The sequence below is a fragment of the Lactuca sativa genome, chromosome 3 (assembly GCF_002870075.4).
Source record: "Lactuca sativa cultivar Salinas chromosome 3, Lsat_Salinas_v11, whole genome shotgun sequence".
NCBI lineage: Eukaryota > Viridiplantae > Streptophyta > Magnoliopsida > Asterales > Asteraceae > Lactuca > Lactuca sativa.
In genome coordinates, this window is record NC_056625.2 from 19,720,543 (window position 1) to 19,735,894 (window position 15,352).

The 15,352-nt window shown below is 38.3% G+C and overlaps 1 protein-coding gene across 1 annotated transcript; it reads left to right on the forward strand.

The window, feature by feature from the left end:
* Positions 1-10,247: 10,247 nt before the first annotated feature.
* On the forward strand, positions 10,248-12,203 carry LOC111919038 (endoglucanase 1). The gene is made up of 5 exons (XM_023914654.3): positions 10,248-10,470; positions 10,548-10,757; positions 10,869-11,069; positions 11,148-11,240; positions 11,329-12,203. Exons 1-5 carry the CDS (start codon positions 10,270-10,272, stop codon positions 12,085-12,087), a joined length of 1,464 nt encoding a protein of 487 aa, XP_023770422.1. The 5' UTR covers positions 10,248-10,269; the 3' UTR covers positions 12,088-12,203.
* The last annotated feature ends 3,149 nt before the right edge of the window (positions 12,204-15,352 follow it).

Consider the following 15,352-nt stretch of genomic DNA (forward strand, 5'->3'; position numbering starts at 1 on the left):
ATGAGATTATTAAGAGACCAAACAAAAAGCTCCTTAAGTACGATTTTTTTATGGATAAATTCATATTTTGTTTTTTTTTTATTTATTTAGAAAACAATCGGTTTATTAAATGTAATTGTAAAATCAATCTCTTAAAATAATTGTATAAATTTTAAAGATTTTTTTTTTAATTCTCTCGACCTGTCAATCGGTTTATGGGGTGTGCGCTCCGGTTGAAGCTTGCTTAGTTCTCCGCCGGTGCTACGGTGGTGTAACATCCCAAAATTCAAGCCCACTATTTTCATTTTTGATTAATTAATTCATAAAACATTCATTAAGAAATATTGTATAAACACGTCATCTCAAAACCATGTATCATGTTTGAAACCCACAACCATGGACAAATGTGATATCAGAGTACAATCCCAGAAAAACACCGTGCGGAATTCATATGTGAGTGTGTGTGATGTCATGCTACGCCGCCGGCTCCTTCCCCTTGGATGAAAAGGTACCTGAAACCAAAAGTTGAAACCGTAAGCACAAAGCTTAGTGAGTTCCCCCATCATACCACATACCATACAATACCATCAGTATCTTTCAACCGGTAATCATCATCAGTATCTTTCAACCGGTAACCATCATCGGTATCTTTCAACCGATAATCGTCATCGGTATCTTTCAACCGGTAACTGGGGACTATTCCACCCCCTACTACTAGCATACAATAGCAAGATATAATCACACATTCAGACATATCCGGGTACTGACCTACCCCTTGTTCCTAAGGACCACTATCAGGGAAACTATCCCTATCATGTAACATCTCATACATATATAACTCATAACCAAACGCAAACCAGACCAAGATAAATTATCACAAAGACAATTATCTTCTAAGTACTACTCAATGGTGGGCCGACATTGTGGCCTTAGACCCACCCCTACTGGAAGGTAACTCACCTCCTATCTGCTGAACTGTGCGGGAATCCTCTGACTGCTGCCACTGCTGCTCCGGAAATCCATCGGCTAAAATTCCCACAAAACACTTAGTCAGAGACTGACATCTACCCTTAGGGTAAAATGACCATTTTACCCCTTGACCAAGTCAAAGTCAAGGTCAAAGTCAACTTCCGGTTGACCTGACTCGCCGAGTCGACTCGTCAACTCGCCGAGTCCTTATCCGTCCATCAGACCTCATACATGTCTCTACTTGTCGAGTTAGGCGATGACTCGACGAGTTTTCCTTCTAAATGAACACCGACTGAATCCACATCCGACTCGCCGAGTTGTATGAACAACTCGTCGAGTTCATCATCAACTGATACTCATGTCCTGACTTGACTCGCCGAGTTGTATAAACAACTCGTCGAGTTACTCTTCATCCTATGAACACGTCCTGTCCTCGACTCGCCGAGTTCCATGAAGATTGTCTTGGACTTGCCGAGTCCGTTCATGCACTCTCCGAGTACCATGAATTCCCATAACACTTTTCTTAGTCCAGAACGTTGGGTCACTCCCCGAGACTCCTAAAACCCTTCCACACTCAACTGGTCCTTATGACCCTCACTGATATGGGACCAAAACCCTTGGACTCTCAGAGTCCAGGAATGGACTCGCCGAGTCTATCACATTCCTTACTAAGAACTTCGATTTCTGATGTACAACACTTAACCAAATGATAGATCCAGGCCCCCAAACTCGATCTAGCATGTAAAGTTACAAACTTTATGTGCATGCATGGGACATTTGTAACGACCCGTCTCTGGTATGTTGCTTCCATGGTATTTATTTAGAAGTTTTCAAGAGGGACTCGGTGAGTCTATAGCCCGACTCGTCGAGTAGGGACGGGATTTCGAGCACGTGTAAGTCGGCGACTCGGCGAGTCCATATTCGGGACTCGGCGAGTTTGCCTGCCAGGAAGAAACCCTAAATCCCCGGGTTTGCTCACTATTTAAGTAGTGTTATGTGCCCCAAACTCGCCTCCTTCACCCTCAGAGAGCTGTGAGAAACCCTAAACCCATCCCTTGATTGATTAAAGTGTTTTTGTGTGTATTCTTGAAGGATTGAAGAAGAAAAAGAAGAAAGGACCAAAGAGAAGAGGTGTAGAGCAGAGATCCAAGGTCAAAATCAGAGTTCATTGAGGTATTTCTCGGAATCCTTTTGTTTTATGCTTAAAACCTCCATTAGAACATTTCTAAGGCTAGTTTGATGTATTTTCCAAACCTTATAGTTGTATGGATGCTTTAATAGGTCGAGATATCCCTAGATCTGTTCAATTAGGAGTTGTAGAGCCCAGATCTATTGCCTTTTTGAGGTTGCTTTGCATGAGAACCCTAGATCTAGCCTTTATTATGCTTTTTGAGCCTTATAATCTTCATGGATGCTTATGGGCATGTAAAGATAGAATCTTTACGTGTTAATTGAGCTAAGGGAGTCCAGATCTATAAGTTTTATACGCTGGATTCAAGCAGAATCGAGTTTTGAGTAGCTGCATGCATGCGACTCGGCGAGTCGGAAGTACAACTCAGCGAGTCGAGTCGCGAGTCCCCGATTTTCCCCTTTTGAGTGATGATGAGTGGGGACCAGTGAGTAGTAGAGTGGACTCTGTGAGTTGAAGGTCAGACTCAGTGATGGAGGGACTCGGCGAGTTGTTCATACAACTCGGCGAGTCCAAGGCAATCTTCTTAGCTCAAGAACAGCTCGTCGAGTTGTTCATACGACTCGGCGAGTCGGATGCAGATTGCCTGAGTTTTTGAATCGAAAGGGAACTCGTCGAGTCGATGCCATACTCGACGAGTAGCAGCGAGTAGGGTTGAGAAGTGAGAATAGAGACTCGGCGAGTTAGCGGCCCAACTCGGCGAGTCAGGTCAACTGTAGGTTGACTTTGACGGGGAGAGTTGACTTTGACCAGGGGTAAAAGAGTCATTTTACCCCAATGCAGTGATTAGTATTTAATTGAGTGTGTTTATGGAATTATAGTCGGGGAGATACCGGAGCAGCAGCAGATAGCTTCCAGAGCCATACACACAGCAGCCAGTTCACGAGGTGAGTTCCCTTCCAGTAGAATGGGTCTACGGCCACAATGTCGGCCCGTTTAGTGAACAGTAGTTCCGGACTTCAGTCCGATGCAATAGTTAGAGTGCTTGATGTCTTTGTGATTCAAGCATGTTTTGTGTTATGTGTTCCGGACCTCGGTCCGATGCAGTATGTGTGTTGTGTTAGCAAATATTTATGTTATGCTATGTTCAGACAGTTCCGGACTTCGGCCCGATGCAGTTAGTTCCGGACTCCGGTCCGATGCAGGGGACAAGGTCCCAGTCAGTTTCGGACTTCGGTCCGATGCAGTCAGTTCCGGACTTTGGTCTGATGCAGTTAGTTCCGGACTTCGGTCCGATGCAGTCAGATCCGGACTTCGGTCCGATGCAGCTAGTTCCGAACTTCGGTCCGATGCAGTGGGCAAGGCCCAATATGTACTTTATTTGTTATTGTGTGGTATGTGGTAGTTTGGGGGAGCTCACTAAGCTTCGTGCTTATGGTTTTAGTTTTTGGTTTCAGGTACTTCCTCAAGTAAAGGGAAGAGCTCGGGATGATGGCATCGCACACACCACAGCTTCAGTTTTTGTCCTGGGAGTTGATTCAGTTTCTTAGATATGTTTTGATACAGTTGTGACACAGTTTTTCTCACAATATTTTAGTATGGTTTTGGGATACGCAATGCATGGTTTTATTATGTGATACTCAGTTTTATGATTTTGTTATATTTAAAATGAAATTTTCGGGTCGTATTTTTGGGATGTTTCAACATTAGAGCTTAAAAGGCTCTAAAATGGTTCTTTTGTTACATGGGACCTTCCTTGGTGCAAAAAGCAACCTAGATCTGACTTGTGGCTCATAAAATGACATGATACAGAAGCCCAAACCCCCAACCATGTTTGCAAAATGGTTAGCCACCAAAAATGGCTTATAGAAGCCCTAAATCACCCCAAAGAGGGATCTAACAAAAGAATGAGCAAGGTTCAGACTTTATACCTTCCAAAGACTACAAATGATGAACCAAACTCGAATCCTTCAGTCCCCTCTTGATCCTTCTATGCTCTTCCTTCTTCCTGGAGATCAAAACTCACAAGAATCACTCAAAAAGCCTTAGATCCTCACAAAAACGGCTAGGGTTTGCTATGAGGAGTGTTTGGGAGCATAAAGGGGAAAAGATACTGCATAAGGTCGTTTAAATAGGGTGCAAACCCCTGGATTAGGGTTTTTGCCCAAACAGCGGCAACTCACCGAGTCCGGGACTCGACTCGCCGAGTCCGCAACTTAATCCCCGCGCCTCATCCCGCTTCTACTCGGCGAGTCAGTCCTTCGACTCGTCGAGTCCAAAGCCAAAATGCAAAAATAAATGAAGATTTAATAACAGAATACATACCAAGAACCAGGTGCTACAGGTGGCGTCGGCATTTGGATTATATTTTATTCACCGTGATTACATTCTCGCCCATTAGTCTATGTCTCAAGTACTTTCTTCGATCTTCATCATCTCCTTTCCATTTTTTTAATCCTCTCGATTCCTATCTGATTGATTTATTTGCCTCCCTGTAAGTTGTTATTTTGTCCTAAGCTCCTCTTATAACATTGAAATTTCAGTATATGATCTTAGGTGGCGTTGTTGCATAATTGCAATGAATAATGGTCAAAGTTATAACCCTCGATTTCTGATAATCAAGCAAGATAACCAAAAATGTCGATTTGGGAACCCTTATTTTTCCTTGATGTGAACTATACTTCTTAGGCTATCAGGAGTGGAAGGAGAAAGACGCGTGGGAGCTGACGTGTCAGCCCCCTTCACGCGTGAACACCGCCTCACCTTTTGGTGGGTGTCTTGTTCCGTGGAGTTGGAGACGGGTGAATTGATTCGGGGAAAACTTTTTTGATCGTTGCTACGCTCTTGACCGTTTGTAAAAAATAAAAATTTAATTAATTAATTAATTACCAACAATCATTTCTCTCTCTATATATATCAACATATTTTTACATTTCAAACACACAACAAACTTTGAACACAAACACATATACTCTCACTCAAAAAATACACTTTCCTCCATGGATCCAAACCAAAATAACCCACCCACCCCAAACACTCCAAATGATCCGTTAGCGAACATTAGCTATATGCAATTGTTATCATCCACTGTTCAACAACAACCTCTATTCACCAATCTTTCATACCACGCACACTACTACCAACAACAACCACCACCACAATTTGTTCAATCCCAATTTCAACCCTTTCAACAACAACCTCCTCCACGATTTCAGCCCCAAACTTCCCAACATCCACAACCAAGTTCACAACCATCTCAAGTTCCATTATCACAATCTCAACCCGTAAACCTCGACATTGAAGACGACGACGAACGGATTCAAGAAACACAACCAAGTCGTAGAAGGCAAAAAAAATCAAAAGATTCAACAAAAAAGAAAAATACCCAATGGACCGAGGAGGAGGAGGCAGCTTTAGCTAAAGCTTGGATTGTCATATCACAAGACGGGGATGTCAGCAACGTGCAATCGGGACAAAGCTTTTGGAATCGTGTTTTAGACCACTTCCACGCGTTATTGGGAAGGCAAACGAGTCGGACATATGATTCAGTCAATGCTAAATGGTGCGATCTTAGAGCGTCGTGTACCAAATTTAACGGCGTATTTGACAATCTAAAAAATATGCATCGAAGTGGTAGCAACGATTTCAACATTTTGTCAACGACGTTGCACCAATACAAAATTACCAACAATGGTAAACCTTTTGGCAACCAAAAAGCATGGGAAGTTTGTTGCAATGGCCCAAAATGGTTCCTTTATCCGGAAACGGCGCATTCGGGATCTACCACCGGTTCCAACAAAAGGCCGAGAACGTCCGAGTCGGACATCGGTGCTAACCTCGACCTCAATGATGAGTTCGACACCACCGAGGGGGAGGGTCCATCGGACGTCCATCTTCTTCGACCACCAGGTAGCGACAAAGCGAGAAAGGGGGCTTCGTCTAGCGGGAAATCAACCAACGATGACGTATTAGCGGAGAAAATCGAAATAACTCTACATTTTTTAGAAAAAAATTTGGTTCCACTGAGGAGCAACGCTGGCGACAGTTGGCACTCACCAATCTTCAAATCGTAAACACAGCGCCGCAACCAAATCTCGACCCAGAAAATTTAAGGATGTTTATGAAAATTCAACAAGAAGTTCTCGACCAACATCGCAACTAGATTTGATGTTTTTTTTAATAATTCTGTTTAATTTTCTAAGTATAGATTATGCTTTTTTAGTATTTTAGTTTTAATTTTCTATGTTTTAAATTATGTAATGTGGTTTTAATTAATATAAAATATGTTATTTATTTAATATGTTATTTATTTAATATAATGTTAAAAAATAAAAAATAATAAAAAAGTAAATGTTGTTAGTGGTGACCATTTCCATAGTGGAGTGGGTTGGTGGTGAAGGTGACGTGGCGCAGAGGTGACACCACTTTTCCGGTGAGTTTATGGTGACCACTCCACATAGCCTTATATGATGTATTTCACTTGAACTTTCACCTACAATAATGTCAGCATAGCTACTCGTTGGTCTATCCCCAACAATCATATTCTCATCTACCTAGATTTCACTTCTTTTAACATTTCAATTTTATGGTGTAAAGTTTCGAAAACGAAATAATTTCACAGCTTGCATTACGGGATTGAGGTAGTGTTGTTGGGAGTGGGTTAGAATTGTTTTGTTCTTATTTTAGGTTGAATGGTTTTGGACTTTTTGTAATGAAACAGATTCTAATCATAGGATCTTCAATCTTGTTATAAAATATAAAAATATGATCATGTTAATTTCAAATAGATCAAATGTAAGTGGATTTCCATCCCCATTTCTATGGGACTTAGGTTTTTTATTGTTTTTCTTAGTGGATTTCCATCCCATCTAATAGTTATATCTGCCGATGTATCATTTTTGGATTGAAAGAACCATTTGAATGAGAGATTGAGGTTAAATCACAATTTGTCTCTGTTTGTTTCAAGGGCATTTTGGGAACAACTAAATCATTATTCTCTTGAAGCCATCACCAATATGGGATTCAACAAGTACTTTTATTGGGGATTTGGGATTCCATGTTACACTTCATAGTCAGCTTTAAAGGTAGAAATTAAATAGAAGTACAGTAGCTATAGTAAAGGAGAGATTGAGGGGTATTTTGGTCATTCTCGTAGATAGATCAGTATAATTGAAAGTATTAATAGTAGATCGATGTTAGTGTACATCATTCCATCAGCACCTAGATGATATCATAGCATGAGACAACAAGAAGGGGAGTCATATCTTCTATTTTTGGCTTTGTCAATGCTTCTAGTCAATAGGAAAATTGAAGAAGGGCATTTATCATTTTTGGACCGAATGAACCATTTGAACGAGAAATTAAGTGAAAATCACAATTTAAATACTAAAATGTAAAATGTTTAATATAAATAATAATACACATGCGATTATATTTAATCACAACATAATCTTTAATAAGAATGATAACTTCTAGATGATTTATTCCTTGTTCTAAATGAACCTAGTAAGTTTTGAAGTTGTAACATGGTATTTCGTCTTGTGTAGATTAATGAAGAATACAAGGCTTTGGATAGACGCATCTCTTCACTAGAAAACTCAATACTAGAAGTAACTAAGCAAGGCGAAACTTCAGATAAGACATTACAGAACATGTTGTACTGTGTCTGATATACTGACATGCATTGCACTTGGTTGAGACTGATATCAATGAAAAATATTATCGTTTTGTCCTTTATAACAAGTGTTGTCTTTCCTTCCATTAGGTCAAGTTTGCTTTTTTGTGACAAGAAATACGAAACCCAAAAACAGGCCACGAGTTAATTTTAAATATTATAATGTGGTTGTGGATAACTAGATATGCATGTTTTTTGGGTGGAGATGTTTGTGTCTTTATGTTTATTTGCCCATAGGAAGTGAGATTGTATAATGAATGAAATCGACAGGTTCATAGGATTGTAAATTGTAAATTGTTGACCCGTGACTTGCAGTTTGCTTATACAAGACAAATTCCAAATCATTTTCAAATTAATTCCTACAATTACGCCAAACAAATCCTTCTACCAACGTAAATCATGCCATTTAAACATACTTCATCTTCACGGTTAAATATGTACTTTTGTATTTATTATTATTTTTAAATATATGTCACAGACTTCCATTTGTATTAATTTCTTAGTACAATAACTTTTGGGTCCACTATAACTGTTTTTTAGGGTTATAAACGTATTTTGATGAGTAAAGGAATATGTTAGTTAATGAAAGGTAAAAGGGTTAGTTGATAGGGATAGGGGTAGAAGGGGCACATCACATGCGACATGGAACCCGTGGTTAGATTAGATTACAGGTACTCCATATTCAGGGGCATATCTTTTTCCCCCCACACCTTCCTGCCAAAACAAGACTTTCAGCTTTTTACAATTTTTTGCGTACTACCATAATAGTGATAGTACACAACACTTTTGGTTAGGATTGATAATCAATGTGTTAATTATGGGTATTTTTGTTGATTATAATTTTGGTAGTTAGTAGTTGGAACTTTAGTTTTGTCAAAAAAATATAAGTGTTTTTAAATGCTACTTGAATAGTAACTTTCGAATTAAATTGTTTTTGTTCTAAACTTTAAGATCATAAATTCGAACACAAGTTTTTCTGTAATTTGAGTTTTTTTTTTCTTCTAAAATTAACTATTGAAAATTCTTGCAAGATCGTTACCAAACTCACCCTCTGTTTATAATTTATATTATAGAAAAACATAAAAACAACCAAAATGCGTAAATACAGATTTTGGAATTGCCACTAGCAAAAGAAAGTTATTCTTTTAAGAGTGAATTACACAAATGGTCCCTACGGTTTAGGATAATTTGTAAGTTTTGTTTCTAACTTATTTTTTTAATCGGAAGATCCCTATTATTTGTTTTTGTAACGCGCTTGCCGCTTGGTCCCTACTATTTGTTTTTATTAAGCGCTTGGTTCCTGCCTTATCTAAAAAAACTATTATTTAAATAGAGAAAAATTGGTGGCATAGGTAAGGTAAGGTGAGGGATGAGGTTGGGGGTGTGTTTATTTAAATAAATTAAAAAATTAAGAGCAAAATAGTCTTTTTAGACAAGACAGGGACCAGGCACATAACAAAATCAAATAGCAGAGACCTCCGGAGTTAAAAATATAAATTAGAGACTAAATATGCAATTTACCCTAAACCATAGGGACCATTCGTGTAATTTACTCTTCTTTTAAATGTTTCAAGAACGGCGAAATACAGATTTATATAAGGCGAAATACAAAATCTATATATTGTGAAATACATGATTTTCCATAAAAAAAAAATTACTTTTTGAAATCTTTTTGGTGGGAACAATTCAAAAGGCCATAAAGTAATTTCACGGCCAAGTATTTTGCAATTTTCTGTAATAAATAAATAAATAAATAATTGTTTATTTTAACAGAACTTTCATTCATTTGGTCTTTCCGTAAATTTCTTATATGTTATTACAACAATAGTTTATGAGGTTTTATGATTTATGTATCCGTTTTGGAGATTTAAACTCATTATTTTTTAGCTACTTTTTTATTTGATCGATTTGATTAATTAGAAGTAAAGTCTTACTCTAATATTCATAAATAAAAAAAAGAAGTTGAAATTGTCACACCTCTATTTTTACACATGTCTTCTAACACCAATTCCACTATAATCCTAAAATTATGGGCATCAAATTCATAACTTGTAGAATGGATAAAAGTCCTAATTTTTTTTTTCCTTTGCTTAATTATCGGTACCAAGAAATCATGCCGGAGGGTGTTTTCAATAGACCAATCCTTGTTAAACCATGCACATGCGAGATTTGACTTCACAGTCTATTGGTTAATTAATAGTATATGATAGATAATTTATTTACTAGAGCCGTAAAAAAGTATTAAAAAAAGTGAAAACTCAAATTTGGAAATATTTAGTCTTTTTAAATTTGGGGATTAAGGTAAAAAAATATCATTTAACGTAAATTAAGGTGAAATTTAAGAAGAAATTGATGGTGAATACTGAATAGTATTCCTTTTGTTTGTTGGCTTCACTACGAACCATCTTCACTCAATTTTTGCGCAGTTAAGCCCGTGAGTTCACTCACATAACTACCACCGGAAACCCACCTTCTATAAATCACCATTCACCACCTGCACGTCCTTTCACAAACAAACATGGCTCCTCCTACATTGCTCATTCTTCTCCTTCTAACCTCTTCTTCTTTCGCTAATTCTGCTTTCACTTCTGATCATTACTCCGACGCCCTCACCAAATCCATCCTCTTCTTCGAAGGCCAAAGATCCGGCAAGTTACCTGCAACCCAACGTCTCAAATGGAGGGCTGATTCCGCCTTACACGACGGTTCTTCCGCCAATGTACCTTCACAGAACCATCAAAATACACTATTGTTTCCGGTAACTGTCCCTCATGCATGCCGTTTTTCTGTTTTCAGGTGGATCTAGTCGGAGGTTATTACGATGCAGGTGATAACATGAAGTTTGGGCTCCCCATGGCGTTCACCACCACTATGCTTGCATGGAGTATCATCGAGTTTGGTGGGTTTATGCAATCGGAATTAGGGAATGCGAAAGCTGCCCTTCGTTGGGGCTCCGATTATCTTCTGAAAGCAGCCACCGCCACCCCCGGCACATTGTATGTACAGGTACGATCGAGCCGAGTCCGACTCCGAGTCTCCGACCACCATTTTTGTTCCATGCATGTTAGTGTACAATTACAGTTTACAAACCTCTTATTGTTCCCAAATTTGAAACAGGTGGGGGAAGCTAACTCCGATCACCAATGCTGGGAGAGACCGGAAGATATGGACACATCACGAGGTGTCTACAAGGTGTCGGCTCAAAATCCGGGATCTGATGTGGCTGCAGAGACTGCTGCTGCACTGGCTGCGGCTTCCATTGTCTTTCAAGACTCCGAGCCTTCTTATTCACAGAAATTACTTCAAACAGCCATGAATGTACTAATCTATTCATCACAACTCTCTTAATTGATTTCTTAATATTGTCGAGATAATCATGTAAATCGGATATATCAGGTGTTCAAATTTGCAGACCACTATAGAGGCTCTTACAGCGACTCGCTACATAATGCTGTGTGTCCGTTTTACTGCTCGTATTCAGGATTCAATGTAAGATAACATGAAACGAATTAACGAAACCTGTTTGATTCTTGGAATTACTGTTCTTCAACCTGTTTAAATTTCTGGTTGTATTTAGGACGAGTTGCTGTGGGGAGCGGCATGGATACACAGAGCCTCTCAGGATACCAGTTACATGACTTACATTCAATCAAATGGTCACTTAATGGGTTCAGAAGACGACGATTTCTCCTTCAGTTGGGATGACAAAAGAGCAGGGACAAAAGTTCTTCTTTCCAAAAGCTTTCTCGAGAACAAAATCGAAGAATTTCAGTCGTATAAACAGCATTCAGATAACTACATTTGTTCATTGATTCCAGGATCACAGAATTCCCAAGCACAATACACCCGAGGAGGTCTGTTCTACAAACAAGAAGGGAGCAATCTCCAGTACGTGACGACCTCCTCCTTCCTCTTGCTAACGTACGCCAAGTATCTTGACTCGAATGGTGGTCGTGCTTCTTGTGGGGCTTCAACGATCACATCGGAGATGCTAATAGTACAAGCAAAGAAGCAGATTGACTACATATTGGGTGATAATCCGATGAAAATGTCGTACATGGTGGGGTTTGGTGATCGATACCCGACACACATCCACCACCGGGGATCATCGGTACCCTCTGTTCGTGATCATCCTGATCGTATATCTTGTGACGCCGGACATCGGTACTTCAATTCTGGTTCACCCAATCCGAATATACTCGTTGGAGCGATTGTCGGAGGTCCAGATCGTAATGATAACTATGCAGATGATCGGAGCAATTATATTCAGTCGGAGCCGGCTACTTATATTAATGCTCCATTCGTTGGAGCTGTGGCGTTCTTCTCATCACATTGAAATTAGGGTTTCATGTTAGCCAATGGATGGTTGAGGATTGAGAGATGCTAGTAATCAATCGCATGTATGATCCCATTTCCTTGGCTTGCCAATTTAATTAAAAAGCTTTTGCTCTACATTTTCAATCTTGATCCTCCAAAATATTGGGGTTTTACTTTAGGGTTAATTACTATAACAAACATTTTTTTTTTGAAATAGTATATGATTAAATGGCAATTTTATTTCACGGTATTTGCCGATTGTGAAATGTTATAACCCCACTATTCAAGCTAGGGGTGAAAGTAAGGAGTCATTTGATAGTTGCTGAATGGGTTAGAGCTGACTGGATTAGAAGCTGACTGAGTCCACATCTGACTGAGTTTATGCTGTTTGATTATTTATCCGACTGATTGTGCTGAATGAAAAAAATATCATATTACCATTATGTTGTCCCTTATGCTAGATAAAATAATTATAAAAATATGAATATCACATAAAAACAAAATTAAACATACATCATTTAAAATCCAAATACAAAGTGTAATACAAAATCCAAATATAAATTGTCATACATAATAAAAAAAGTACATCATTTAACGTGTACCATTTGAAAGTAATTGATTAGCAATTTAGTCACGCAAAGTAGTCATATAGTCAACTACTTCCGAACCCCATTCTATGTCTTGTATGTTTTGGCTCCCACTTCCTCCACATTCCACGTCAAGAGTAACCATAGTGTTTTGTTCAAAGTTCGTAAATAATTCATCTTCGATATTGTATTTCCTTATAAAATTATGGACCGCAACACAAGCAATAACTATGTCTCTTTGCACTGAAAAATGATAAGGAGTCATTTGTTTTAAAATTGGAAATCTCGCCTTCAATACACCATAAGCACGTTTAATGATATTTCTAAGTTGTGCATGGGCATGATTGAACCTTTCTTCGTTAGTTAAAGCTCTGTTTCTTCAAAATCGGCTAACCAATACCTAGTATTGCGGTAGGGAGCCATAAATCCACGAGTGTTGGTGTATGCAGCATCACAAAGGTAATACTTATCTGTAGATGATTGAAAAACTTATTATATAACTAATACATATAATAAATCTTATAGAAAAATTAAAAACGTGGTGGAGGGAATGGAAATCCCGAAGTCGGATTAAATGCAACTTCTTTCAATATTTAGAATCATGTGTTATGTCCTCCCATCCAACCCATACAAAGGTGAATATCATATCAAAATCACATATTCCTATTACATTTTGATAACATTCACCTTTTCCTCTTCCTCTATAACGAGTTTGTTGATCAACGGGCACAACTGCATGTACAAGCGTTCCATCTAATGCACCTATTGCTCCAAAAAATATATTTATTAGCCGTCTATGTCATTCTGAGGTATTTCTTGTTGTATTAGATGATGTTGGTACTATAATTTCTCTTGCAAAACACATCATTTCATGCAGGACCTCATGAAAACATTGATGAATTGTTTGTGTTGAGTGGTGAAATCTTTGGTCAGCCTTGTTTTTGTGGGGGGTCGAGTCAGCCAATGGGTCAGCTATTTCTGATTGAATCATAACTTTTGGAGGCCCATCAAACAGTCTGACTACTGACCAAGTCAGCAGTCAGCTCTGACCAGTCCGGGTAAGTGCAAAACAAACGACGCTTTAGTCCGACTCTAACCTGGATGGATCCAAAAACTAGAATTCAATAATGAGTAACCCGAGAACCGGATCGGTACAAAGGAACCGGTTTCGAATATCAGAATAGATAACGTGGGTATAGAACTAGTTGGAACCCAAATTTGTTGTTTGTAATAGGTTTCCCGTTTAGACCTAAAAACCTTGGAATTGTGTCGTTTAAACTTTGGAATTGGTTTTAGGATTTCATAGTTCAAATCACCCGAGCAAGCTAGTGGGATTAGGATGGTCTATTTTGCCAAACGCAAATGATTTCCAGATCTCTCCATGACAACTTCCTTTCCTATTCTAATTCATTTCACCAATTTAAAACTCACTATAGGTTTTTCAAATACGAGAGCCTCTTAAATTCTTCATTATAACTTTTTCAAAGATAATTTTTTTTTCATGTGATTGGCTCTGTTTGTTGCAAAGAAATTAATTGAAATAAATTTATTAGGCTTTGAGGTGTGGGTTTGGTTCCTATCACAGTATGCCACTTAGATCGTGGCTAATACCATCTAAGGTCTATGGTATGGGCCAAGCTTGGTAAGACTTTTCCACAATCTCTCTTTCTCTCTCTCTCTCTCTCTCTCTCTCTCTCTCTCTCTCTCTCTCTCTCTCTCTCTAATATGAAAGTTACTTTTTTTAGTTTCATTTTTTATTTATAAATAAGACCTTGAATATCTATATTTACCACACCTCACTACATTTATTCTATCTCTCTATAACTCTACTTCTATCTTTCTAGAATTAAAAAAGATATATATTTCTTCTTCAAACAACCAAAACAATCAAAAAATTATCTACAAGAAACACTCAAACTCCTTTTTATGGGCAAATTTATTCGCCCCTTATTTACCACTATGGTGGTATGTTATCGTATTATCCGTAACAATAACCATAACCACAACCGCAAGTCCAATTTGACACTGAATTTAATCCTTTCGATTTTTTGTCTCAAAATCAACCCGAATTCGTTCGAGAAACTCACGTCAAATCCGAAACCAAACTTGAATTCGTTAGAGAAACTCAACCGATCGCAACACCTAATAAAAGAAAAAGAAAGTCCCCATGTAAACCATGAGAACCCGTAAAAGTGATGGCATTGGCATATGTATGGATCAATATACCCAAGGATGCGAAAGTGGGCAAAGACCATAAACATGACCCTTTTTGGAGGTGAGTTCTAAATAGTTCTACAAAGGAATGAATCTAGGAGATTATCGTACAAAAGACCAAGTGTATTCCAAATGAGAGTAGACAAAAAAGGAAGTTTTATTGTTTAATGATTTGTATAACAACATGTAACATCAATGGAAAAGTGGAGAAAGTGATGATGTAATTTTGCAAAAAGTTATAAAAGTGTACGAAAAGGAAAAGAAGAAGACTTTCATGTTTGTTGAGTTTTGGAATTTTGTGAAAGATAACGAAAAAAGGAAATTGACCAAAAAAATCTAATGAACATATTGATGATGGTTTAAAGCACTCAAGAAAATCCGAATACGAGTACACTACATTGGATGCTCATGTTGGAATCGACCTTAATGATGATGAAACAATTCAAGTTACACCACATTCCCAACCAATAGTAAGGGACGAAG